The following is a 13,109-nucleotide window of genomic DNA, read 5'->3' on the forward strand; positions in this document are numbered from 1 at the left end:
TCAAGGAGAAAATTCTCCTAAGAGCCTCTGGGGGGGCCATGGCCCTGCCGCCACTATGACTCAGATTAAGTAATACTGACAGAACTGTGAGAGAATAAATGGAACACATTTTGCTTGTTTTAAGCCAAGTTATCTGCTGAATTGTTACAGAAACTTTTTATGACTTGGAAAAATTATTCTTACGTTATCTTCTTGATTGAGGGCTTAGCTAATTTATTTCTTGGTTTTTAGTTAATTCTTGAAACATCAATGTCTTTCTGAGAACTATTTTTATCATATTATATATTCATCAGCCCATAGTCCATACGGTTGCCATTTAAGCAAATTTAGTGAGATTTTTCTTAGTGCCCATATTCTATGTCTGTAAAACATTATAGATGTTTGAATAGATTGAATGTTATTCATATCGTAGACACATATATTATAGGTTAATATATAGAGGGGTATGGATAGATACTTTTTAATATCAAGTAAAACCAAGTTTTACTATGATATAATTCCTTCTTTGTTTTTACCTCTTAGTTTTTTGCTTGCTTTGCTATATTTGAACAAAACTGTTTTCTATTGACATTACTTACACATGTCATACAATTTGTAATGATTTCCTGTGAATTTAAAATATACATTGTTATATCTTTAATTAATAGACCTTTAGTTAACCAGTTTCTACCTATAGGTGATATGTTGTTTCACCTGTCATATAAGGTCTTTAAAACTGGCCTTAAAATGCCCTAAGGCCAACATTGTCACTGTTTTTTTAGCTAAAGACTTTTGTCTTGTGGTGGAAATAAAGGGGAAGCCTCAGGATGCATATACTTGTCCCACCCACATGGCTGTGTTCCCCTCTCCAGTCTGCATCACTAATAAGCATTTCTAGTTGATCTTTCAGACCTTTACTGTGAGAGACCAATGGATTTAATGAAGAAAGAGTCCTCCAGGGCATGCAGACTCCCCCAGTTTCTTCAGTGCAGGGTTGTTTCACATGGCATTCCCAGCCTGCAATTAACCTTCCTCAAATGTCTGTCCTTCTAACTAAATTCTTCTTACCAGCTTCCTGCTGTGTCTACCAATTTTGTTTACTTTTGTGTTGTTTTAAGAACTTGTTTTATCTGTATGTAACAGTACTATTGTAACAGTGAAGAGCTAAATTGGACTCCAGGTTAGATCTGTTTCTTTGAATTTAACCTTTGCTTTTCGTTGCTTTTATTATTATATCATACATAATGGCCTGCCTCAAGGAACACTGCCCCTCTGCCTGAATGTTAAACTAAGCTGCCTTTGTTCAGCTCACAGGGAGCCGATCTGACCCTGCCGACTTGTGAATGGCTGCAGATAAAGAAGAAATTAACACATCTCCTCCTATTTTGCAAGATAAATGGCCTTTTTTACTTTACTTCTTCACCTTCTCTCCCTCTCTGTTCTGTAAAAGAAACTGGCGTCCAGACCCCGATAAGATGGTTTCTTGGGAACCCTAGTCCGACATCTTCTCGGTCTGCCGGCTTTCTGAATGAAATCGCTCTTCCTTGCCTCACCACTTCCTGTCCCGATTTATTGGCCTGTCGTGCAGCGAGCAGAGCGAGCTTGGACTCGGTAACACTATTGCATTATTTGGAACATTAGTTACCTCTTAGATGTCATTTTCTACGAAAGACAGCGTCACATCTGACTCTAACAAATTGTAAATTCTTAAGTATGTCTTAACTGCTAGAATTTTCTATTTTCTATTTCTTATTCCACTATTTAGAGTATTTCCCTCATTCACAAGTGTGTTATATTGTGCAAGTTTTACACACTTGTGATGTTTCTCTGTTCTTGTTTATCATACTTTTTACTGATACAAAGCAAACCCCTTGATTTTTAAAGCATTTTTACTGTAAATTCTATTTTGACTGAGATTTACATTGAAAATCTTGCTTAAAATTTCCAGGTCTATAGATGGAGATACTTTTAAATGTCTTAAATTTTGGTTTTGATTTGTCTATTATAAATAATATAGTGATAGAATTTTAAGTAGTCAGTCTAGGAAAATTTGTCTTTTAATGCAAGCTTTATATCAATTCACAATTATTATGATCCATGATATACTTCATCTTATATCTGGTTTTCATTGAAATTCTTTTGCTTTTTCCCTTGTTTCTGCATTTTCTTGTATTCCAATTAAAAACTTTTCTAGAAATAGTTTGTATTTTATATTTGTGGTTCTTATTTTTCTCTAATACTTAAAAATGTCTATCCTCTCTTTATAAATGGCACATGTGAAACCGAGCAGGGCCCTTTTGAGGCTCCCGGGCACAGAGGTCTCTTTTTTGTCCCCTATTTCTCGTCGGCGAGACTCCAGCCTCCTTGACCTTCCCTGAGTTCCAAAGGGCAGATTCAAACAGTTGCTAATCAAGGGAGGAGGAGCCAAAAAACCACTTGAGGCAAGATTAAAGGGAGCAGAGAAGCTCATCTAGATTAGGAGACCCGCCACTGAGACCCTGCACACACCCTAATCTTGTCAGCAACCCCACCTTTGGGAAGCATTGTTATAAAACTCCTTATCAAATCCTCCTGGGTGGGGACACACAGTTTCTTGAGGCAGAAGCCCCCTGTGTCCCCCTTTGCCTGGCAAAGTTATAAAGCTATCCTCTTCTATCTCATCCAAAGCTCTGTCTCCGAGGTTCGATTCGGCACTGGTGTACAGAGAAGCTGAGCTTTCGACATCACAGGTAACTGAAATGACCGTATCTAAATGTAAAACAACTTTAACTGCAACATAAACATCTATGTATATATCCCTAGTAAAACAAACAAATAACAAAAATATCACTATGCATAACTTCTCCTATAACATAGCAATACATTTTGCATGGAATTTCTTGATCCTTCTCCCCTCCCTACCTCTAAACCCAAGGGTTGGTCCTACCATCTAAAATATCTCTTCTTGTTTATAAGTTTTTATATATACAGACAAAAACAGCAAACAACATGAACGTTCTTAAATGGTAAAAATGCTGAATAAATGATAGTACATATAAATACAGAAATATTACCGTTTTTATATGTGACTTGTATGTCTGTCCTCACATGATATCTTGATTGATGTTTAAGTGGGAAATGCGGGTTTCAGAGTACTGTGCATAGTTTGCTTCTATTCTTTATAGAAGTAAACAGCAAACACATCTACATATGTGTTTGTGTGTATGTATGTTTTCGTATGGGTGCGTGGTATTGAAGCCGAATCCAGCCTCTGTACCCTGACACCGAATTGAATCTCAGAGACAGAGTTTTGGGTGAAGTAGAAAAGAATAGCTTTATTACTTTGCCAGGCAAAGGGGGACACAGCGGTATAATGTCCTCAAAACTGTGTGTCCAAAAAGGGAGGGGGGGTTGTGAAGAGTCTTATAGTCAAGGAGGCAGGGTTGCTGATAAGGATCGGGCTGCGCATTCCTTCAATCCAAATATCATCTGGCGTCAGGTGGTGATGGGCAAACTGTTACCTTCTCTGGAATGAAGAGTGCTTGGTCAAGTAGTTAACATCTTCCATTTGGTGAGGGTTTTAGTTCTGCAGAAGAGCTCAAAGATATTGTTATGAATATCCTTTGCGGGGGTGGGGGGTTGGGGGGGGACCAGGACCCTGCCCTCAAGGCTGTACTATTGTTTCTAGACGGCTCCTCCCTTGTCTCTGCGTCCCCCACCCCCTCTCTTGATTAGCAACTGTTTGAACCTGGCCTTTGGAACTCAGAGAGGGGGATACAGAAAGGCTTTTGTGCCCAGGAGCCGCATAGGGTCCTGCTGGGTTTCAGTATCTTTTTAAATTCATGAGGAAAGATGTAATGTCTATAAAAAACTCATTGCTTGAAGGAGCTAGAAAATGTTTCATGTCTGTGATTGCATTGAACTTGTATTATTTTGCAATACAAATATTTAGTACTTAAATCGCATTACATTCCAAAGTAGTGTTGCCAAAAAGTATTTATGTTTTAGTCAGTTTTCTCCAGAAAAACAGAGCCTGCAGCAGATATAAAGATATGCAGAGAGAATTTTTTTATGAAGGTGACGTGATTATGGAGGCTGAGAAGTTCCGCGATCTGCAGTTGGCTTGCTGGAGGCCCAGAACACTGGTGACGTAGTTCCTCTTCAAACCCAAAGGCTAAGTGGAGGGGAGCCAATGGCGTAGGTCCCAGTCTGAGTCTGAAGGCCTGAGAACCGAAATCATTGATATCTAAGGGCAGAAGAGGTTGCATATGCACTTATTTTAAATTCCTACGCTCCCTTAAAGAAAAGTTTCATATTCATATTTTGCAGGAATGCTATCTTCTCAAACATTACTAAGCATATTTATTAAGTTATTTGTGTTTATTTTTCCATTAATTTCTTTCCTTAATAGATAGTTCTTTCATTAGCTCCAGCCGGTGTTCCTCTTCTATGTTCCCCTCAGATATTTGGTCATCACGGATTTTCCTGTGTAAATTTATAACAGTAGTTAGCATTGATCAATAGTAGTTGTTGAAGTGGCTTCTTTTTATTCACTCAGCACAACACTAAATATTTTTCTTTTCCAAACAGCAGATGCACTTTTACTTTATGTGATTTCTAGCTGTGGTTGTAATTATGAACTTGAGTCTGGTCTGGTTTTTCTGTTGAACAGGAAGAAATAGCCTTTTCTATGGTGATGACCAGAAGTTTTCCTCAGCACACCTCTCAGCTTCTCCTTCCAGCTTCAACACTCTGGGAACCTGCCATACTTGATCTCTTTGGAGAGGTATTCTGGGACAAATCCTCTAGATACAGCAAATGTTAAGAGGTAACTGGCGCAGAATTAACAGCTTTCATACTTGGCTACAAGACAGTCTTCTCTAGTTTCCCATATATTTCTTGACCTGATGCATTTAAGGACGTTTGAAATCACATTATTTTGAAGTGTCTTAATTTTGCTTATATTGGGTTGTGGAAGTTTCAGATTAGGTTTATCCTCTCAAGGCAATCTGATCTTATTGGCTCTGTATCCTTCAGAAATAACTGAATAATTGATTCTTACTAGGGACTTCTCTTGGTTTTTCAGGACCTCCAAGTCTTTAACTGTTTATTTACTATATTTTGTGATTTCTATAATCTCAATGGGCTTTTTGAAGGAAGAAGAGATTAAAACATGCCCTTAGTCAGCCATTTTGAAACCCCAAGTCTCTTTTTTTTTTTTAGGTAATATCACAGTGTGAAGGGCCGCAACTATATCCACACCCCTATTTCCCTATCAATACCCAAACCTTTCTGGACTTTCCAGCTGGTGAGTAAGATACTGAAATATCCCTTTGGGCAAAAACAGTTCCGAGAAAAAGGGGGCTCAAGAAATAATAGTTCCGAGAAATAGGCTTGAAATACAGGACATGCCCTAACCGCAAACTGATGAACAAACAAGTACAGCTGAGGCAAGAATGCATAAGCCAATAAGCTTAAACGTCACCCTATTTACCCAATCATTATGAAATATACCCGCCCAATGAGTGCATAAACCTATAAAAAGTATGTGATTCCGCTTTTAGGGGTTCTCCATCGGCCTCCTGCGTGAGGTTCAGGGAACCCCGGTGCATCGGCTCCTAATAAACCTCTTGCGTGTTGCAACGGCTCTCGACTCTTGGCGGTTCTTGGGCGAGTTGGAATCCCTCGGAGACCGTTTGGGTCTAACATCTGGGGGCTCGTCCGGGATCCCCAACTCGCCCCCGGGTCACAAGAACATCGGGAGTCGGAGGTATCAGGTAGGCTTGAGCCTAATTGTCTGTTTGTTTGTCGCCCGTTCTTTGCTAGCCGCCGTTAGGAAGAAGCCGTGTGAATCGGTTTGCTGTGAAATCTGTATTGGACTCCTGGCTAGGCAGACGTGCCGATAGCTGGTGTCCACGGACCCCGGGGGACGCCCTGGTGGTCCATCTGGAAGGAGAAACAAATCTTGTCTCCCCTTCATCTGGTTCTGGCAGGTTATACAAGCTGCCATCTGAATTTGAGTTGGTTTCAGTTTTAAGCTTGCGGCGGCAGTATCAATGTGTGTCTTCTGAAAGTTTATTGTTTTTCTGTACTATTATCTTTCTTTCGACGGACGACAATGTGACAAACTATGACGACTCCTCTTTCTCTCACCCTAAGCCACTGGACCGAAGTTAGGGCTAGGGCCCACAACCTTTCAGTAGAAGTAAGGAGAGGAAAATGGCAAACGCTGTGTACCTCTGAGTGGCCTACATTTCAGACAGGGTGGCCACCCGAGGGATCTTTTTTGTTAGATAAGGTCAGGCTAGTCAAGTCTAGGGTCTTTAACGCAGGACCCCACGGACACCCAGACCAGATACCATATATCCTGGTCTGGGAAGATCTGGTTCTCTCCCCGCCTCCGTGGGTCCGGCCCTTTGTTTCCTCAACAGGCACGTCTGCATGCGCTCCAGCACGGTCGGAAATACTGGCCCTAAAAAAAGCCCCAGACGCCGAAAAGCCATTTGCAGCCCCGGACCCACCAAAGGCGATATATCCAGACTTGCAGTCCGATCTGCTTCTTTTCGATCCCCCACCACCTTACCCTCCAGCCCTAAACCCCGTACCGCCTCCCAATCCCCCAGCTCCACAACCCTCCGCACCAGTAGGGCCACATGTTATAGCAGAAATGGGGGGGGGGGTCCCTCGGCGGGCACCAGAAGCCGGAGGGCTGTTTCCCCGGACTCTACCGCTTTACCCCTTAGAGAATATGGCCCCCCCGATGACCACGGGAATAGGCCCCTTCAATACTGGCCCTTTTCCTCTGCAGATCTTTATAACTGGAAGATGCATAACCCTACTTTCTCTGAAAATCCACAGGCTCTTACTGCTCTAATAGAGTCTCTTGTCTTCTCCCACCAACCCACCTGGGATGATTGTCAACAGCTCCTCCAGACTCTCCTCACAACTGAAGAGAGGCAACGGGTTCTCCTGGAGGCTAGAAAGAATGTGTTAGGCGCCAATGGGCAACCTACCCAGTTGCCCAACGAGATTGATGCTGGTTTTCCACTCGTCAGGCCGAATTGGGACTTTAATACCCCAGAAGGTAAGGAGCGCCTAAAAATGTATCGCCAGGCTCTGGTGGCGGGTCTCCATGGAGCGGCCAGATGCCCCACGAATTTGGCTAAGGTAAGAGAAGTAATTCAGGGGCCCCAGGAATCGCCAACCGTGTTCCTAGAACGCTTAATGGAGGCTTTTAGACGATTCACTCCTTATGATCCAACTTCTGAGGAACATAAGGCCACCATAGCAATGGCCTTTATTGACCAGGCGGCCCCAGATATTAGAAAAAAATTACAAAGGCTGGATGGCCTGCAAGGTTTTTCCCTCCAAGATTTAGCAAAAGAGGCAGATAAAGTATATAATAAGAGGGAAACGGAAGAAGAAAAGGAAGAAAGAAAGCAGAAGGAACAGGAGGCCCGTGAATTAAGGCAGGACAGGCGGCAAGAGAAAAATTTGAGTAAGATATTGGCCACTGTAGTCAGAGGAGAAAATATTAGAGACAGAAATAGACAGGAAGGATGGGCAATGAACAGACGGCGACCATTAGGCAAGGATCAATGTGCTTATTGTAAAGAAAAATGTCATTGGGCAAGAGAATGCCCTAAAAAGAAAAACGGGGGAAAGCCAATCAGAGAAAAAATTTTTACCCTGGAAGAGGAAGATTAGGGAAGTCAGGGCTCGAACCCTCTCCCCGAGCCCAGGGTAACTCTTAAAGTGGAGGGGGAACCTGTCCAGTTCTTGGTGGACACCGGAGCTCAGCACTCAGTCCTCCTCCACTCAAAAGGCCCCCTTTCAACTAAAAGGTCATGGGTCCAGGGGGCTACAGGAAATAAGCAGTACTCATGGACCACACGAAGGACAGTAGACCTTGGGGTGGGACAAGTAACCCACTCATTCTTGGTCATACCTGAGTGCCCATACCCTCTACTAGGCAGAGACTTACTCTCTAAGGTGGGAGCCCAAATCCACTTTCAGCCAGAAGGGCCCACCATAACTGACAACCAAGGGAGAATACTTCAAATTTTGACCATGAAGCTGGAAGATGAACATAGGATATATGAAGCACCCTCGCCTCCACAAGTTGACATGCAGGATTGGATGACCAGGTTTCCACAGGCTTGGGCAGAAACTGCCGGTATGGGAATGGCAAAATATCGGCCCCCCGTGGTGGTAGAACTCAAAGCAACCGCCACCCCGGTGACGGTCCGCCAGTACCCCATGAGTAAAGAAGCCCGAGATGGCATCCGTCCTCAAATACAAAAGTTGCTGGAATTAGGGATCCTGGCAAGGTGCCAATCTGCATGGAATACCCCTCTTTTGCCAGTTAAAAAGCCAGGAACTAATAATTACTGACCGGTACAAGATCTAAGGGAGGTAAATAAGCGGGTAATGGACCTCCACCCCACAGTACCCAACCCCTATAATCTTTTAAGTACTGTTCCACCTCAGCACACTTGGTACACTGTTTTGGATCTTAAAGATGCTTTTTTTTGCCTGAGACTCTCCTCTCTCAGTCAGCCCTACTTTGCTTTCGAGTGGAAGGATCCAGCCTCGGGGATGTCAGGCCAGCTGACTTGGACTCGCCTGCCACAAGGATTCAAGAACTCCCCCACCATTTTTGACGAGGCTCTCCACCAGGATTTGGCATCTTATAGAGAATCCAATCCCCAGGTAACTCTACTTCAATATGTTGATGATATTCTTTTAGCTGCTGAAACCCAAGAGGACTGCATCAAGGGAACTGAGAGGCTGTTAACAGAACTGGGAACATTGGGATATCGAGCTTCAGCAAAGAAAGCACAAATATGTCAACGACAGGTTAGTTACCTGGGGTACTTGTTAAAAGGAGGACAGAGATGGCTTTCGGAAAGCAGGAAAGACACCGTTGCCTGGATACCGGCCCCCAAGAGTCCCAAACAAGTTAGGGAATTTTGGGGGACGGCCGGATTTTGTAGGCTATGGATTCCGGGGTTTGCTGAATTAGCAGCCCCTTTATATCCCCTGACCAAAAATGGCATCCCTTTTGCTTGGGGTGATAAAGAACAACGGGCTTTTGACCGAATTAAATGAGCCCTACTATCAGCCCCGGCTCTGGGGCTACCAGATGTTACTAAGCCTTTTCATCTGTACGTGGCCGAGAATAAAGGCATCGCAAAGGGAGTACTAACTCAGAAACTGGGCCCCTGGAATCGCCCGGTTGTGTACCTATCAAAGAAATTGGATCCTGTGGCAGCAGGATGGCCCGCCTGTTTAAAAATAATCGCCGCGGTGGCCGCTTTGGTCAAAGATGCTGACAAACTGACTTTGGGGCAGAACTTAATGATAACAGCCCCCCATGCATTAGAAAGTGTGATTCGCCAGCCACCCGACAGATGGCTAACAAATGCCAGGATGACTCATTACCAAGCCCTGCTGTTAAACTCAGATCGTATTAAGTTTACCTCAGCCACAGGACTCAACCCGGCCACCTTGCTACCCGACCCCGACTTGGAAAGCACTACCGTCATCCATGATTGTCAAGAAGTACTGGCTGCAGCACACGGTAGTAGACCAGACTTGATGGATCAGTCCCTCCCCAATGCCGACGTTACCTGGTTTACTGATGGAAGCAGTTTCCTAGAAGAAGGTAAGCAGCCGTAGTAGACGGGAAAAAAGTCATCTGGGCAGCCGCATTACCGCAAGGGACATCGGCCCAGCGGGCTGAACTAATCACCATGACCAAGGCATTGGAACTAGCAGAAAACAAAAAGGTAAACATCTATACAGACAGTAGGTACGCATTTGCTACTGCCCACATTCATGGGGCCATCTACCAACAAAGAGGGTTGCTCACCTCGGCGGGCAAAGAAATTAAAAACAAGGAAGAAATAGTGGCCCTGCTAGCTGCCCTCATGCTCCCCACTAAAGTCAGCATCATTCATTGCCCCGGGCACCAGAAGGACAATACCCCGGTGACAAGAGGCAACAACATGGCAGATAGGGTGGCACGAGAAGTGGCTCTACGGGAAATCATACTAGAACTGTCAGACAAGAGTCCTGGGAAACCAAATGATAGGGGAGCAATTACCCCAGCCATAACCAAAAGGAACATTATCTCCTCAACAAGCAAAATCCATGCTACAACAGATTCACAGATGGACACACTTGGGAACCAAGAAGATGGTATCCCTATTACATAAGACAGGTTATGATACCTCTGGATTAACCAAAATAGCTGAGCAGATTGCACGAGAGTGCATTCCATGCCAACAGGTAAACTCCCATAAAGGAAAACTTGAGGTCGGAAAAAGGCTCAGAGGAGACCGCCCAGGAGCCTATTGGGAGGTCGACTTCACTGAAATACGCCCTGGAAGGTACGGTAACAGGTATCTTCTAGTTTTTATAGATACCTTCTCAGGATGGGTAGAAGCTTTCCCGACGAAGAAGGAGACAGCTAGTGTGGTGGCCAAAAAGATCTTAGAAGAAAATTTCCCCCGGTTCGGGGCACCAAAGGTAATAGGATCAGATAATGGTCCCGCCTTCGTCGCCCAGGCTGTTGGGACTCCAGTTGGTCCAAAAGGAGGTGTGGTCCCAGCTGGCAGAGGCTTACCGACCAGGAACACCAGCAGAGGCTCATCCCTTCCAAGTCGGAGATTCCGTGTACGTCCGTCGGCACCGAACCCAGACTCTAGAGCCTCGGTGGAAAGGACCATACATCGTCCTGCTCACCACCCCCACGGCTATAAAGGTAGACGGCATCACTGCGTGGATCCACGCTTCACACGTGAAGGCCGCGCCAGCATCTGCATCATCGGAATGGCGAACCCAAAAGACCAGCAACCCGTTCAAGCTCAAGCTCCTGCGATCATCAGACTTATAACTTTAACTTTGTTACCCCTACTGACTGTGAGTAATTTTAGTCCTCACCTGCCCCAGCGTTTAACCTGGCAGGTAATTTCCCAAATTGGAGATGTAATATGGTCTGTTAGCCATACCGCTGCCCCTTGGACCTGGTGGCCAGACCTTTTTCCCGATGTTTGTAAATTGGCCCTGGGAGCCCCCTCTAACTGGGATCTAGAAGGATACTATAATCAACACGCTGTCCCGGCCCAACCTTCCCCGCCCGGGCGCCAAGGATTAGACCCTTGGGGGGGTTGTTCCACCAAAGATCGGAGAAGCATGCTCAGGGCCCTTTCCTTTTATGTATGCCCTGGGTTCCATCGTCACCGATCTCTAAATTATCAATGCGGGGGAAAGGAACATTTCTATTGCAAAAGCTGGGGATGTGAAACCACAGGAGACACCTACTGGAAACCCACTTCTGGCTGGGACTTTATCAAGGTAATGGCCAACTACACTCATCAGAAAACCAGAAGCCAGGGAAATCCCCAATGGGCCAATGTGCCCGAATGTTCAAAATGGTGCCATTCCCTTAGAATTTCTTTTAGTGAACCAGGAAAAAAAGATAAAAACTGGATAAATGGCCATTCATGGGGTATCAGGTTTTACAAAGAACAGTATGATGATGGATTACTGATGACCATCAAATTAAAAATCGAAACCCCTACTCCAGTTCCTATAGGCCCCAATTCTGAGATAGGGCACTCTCTGCTACCTTTGGCCCCTCCCACAGTGCTACCAGGGATAAGAAACCAGACTTCTGGGCCAAAAGGAATAATAATCAAACCCAAAACCCCCCGGGACCAAATGCTCTCATTGGTCCAGGCGGCTTTTGAGGTTCTAAATGCCACAAATCCGGAGGCTACTAAATCATGTTGGCTCTGCTACGCTGCTCTTCCCCCTTATTATGATGCTATAGGATATAATTCTAATTATAGTAATGTCAACACTCCAGATCAATGTCGATGGAAACAAGAGGGAAATAGTAAATTGACCCTGGCCTCAGTATTAGGAAACGGTACATGTGTAGGAACGCTCCCCTCGTCCCATCGACATCTTTGTACCAATTTAAGCTTCCCACAGGGCTCAGGGTATCTCCTCCCTCCTCCGGATGGATGGTGGGCATGTAACACGGGATTAACCCCCTGCATTTCTTTAGAGGTCCTCAAAGCTTCAACCGATTTTTGTGTGTTAGTTCAGCTGGTCCCCAGACTCATTTATCATTCAGATTCATCCTTTCTAGATGAATACGAAGGCAAAAGAAGGTTTAAGAGAGAGCCCATAACCCTCACCCTGGCTGTACTCCTAGGACTAGGAATGGCAGCCGGGGTAGGAACAGGTGCAACAGCCCTCTTTCAACAACCTCACTACTATGATGCCTTGAGACAAGCTGTAGATGTCGACCTCCGGGCGTTAGAAAGTTCCATAACTCAGTTAAAAGAATCCCTCACCTCGCTTTCAGAGGTGGTAATGCAAAACAGGAGGGGATTAGATCTGCTGTTCCTTAAGGAGGGCGGACTATGTGCTGCACTAAAAGAAGAATGCTGTTTTTATATTGATCATTCTGGGGCTATCACCAAAACTATGAACAAACTCAGGGAACGCCTGGACAAAAGACAACAGGAAAGAGAAAATCAAAAAGGATGGTTCCAATTATGGTTTGATAAATCTCCCTGGCTTACTACTTTGGTTTCCAGCTTGTTAGGACCCCTTATTATTCTGTTGTTGCTCTTAACTTTTGGACCATGCATTTTGAATCGCTTGATAGTCTTTATTAGACAGCATGTCAGTTCGATACAAGTGTTAATGCTAAGACAACAATACCAAAACTCGCAGAAAGAAACTGAAATTCCATGATTGAAATTAGTTACAAAAAATAAAAGGGGGGAATGAAGGGCCCCAACTATATCCACACCCCTATTTTCCTATCAATACCCAAACCTTTCTGGACTTTCCAGCTGGTGAGTAAGATACTGAAATATCCCTTTGGGCAAAAACAGTTCCGAGAAAAAGGGGGCTCAAGAAATAATAGTTCCGAGAAATAGGCTTGAAATACTGGACATGCCCTAACTGCAAACTGATGAACAAACAAGTACAGCTGAGGCAAGAATGCATAAGCCAATAAGCTTAAACGTCACCCCATTTACCCAATCATTATGAAATATACCCGCCCAATGAGTGCATAAACCTATAAAAAGTATGTGATTCCGCTTTTAGGGGTTCCCCATCGG

The 13,109-nt window shown here is 44.4% G+C and overlaps 1 protein-coding gene across 1 annotated transcript; it reads left to right on the top strand.

Annotated features, from left to right (window-relative positions):
* Positions 1-6,076: 6,076 nt before the first annotated feature.
* On the top strand, positions 6,077-12,923 carry LOC136133539 (uncharacterized). The gene is given in 6 exon segments (XM_065890802.1): positions 6,077-6,588; positions 6,636-9,628; positions 9,631-10,066; positions 10,068-10,521; positions 12,079-12,345; positions 12,837-12,923. Coding segments are annotated over 6 exon segments (4,749 nt in total).
* Positions 12,924-13,109: the final 186 nt, after the last annotated feature.

The sequence above is a fragment of the Phocoena phocoena genome, chromosome 14 (assembly GCF_963924675.1).
Source record: "Phocoena phocoena chromosome 14, mPhoPho1.1, whole genome shotgun sequence".
Taxonomy (NCBI): domain Eukaryota; kingdom Metazoa; phylum Chordata; class Mammalia; order Artiodactyla; family Phocoenidae; genus Phocoena; species Phocoena phocoena.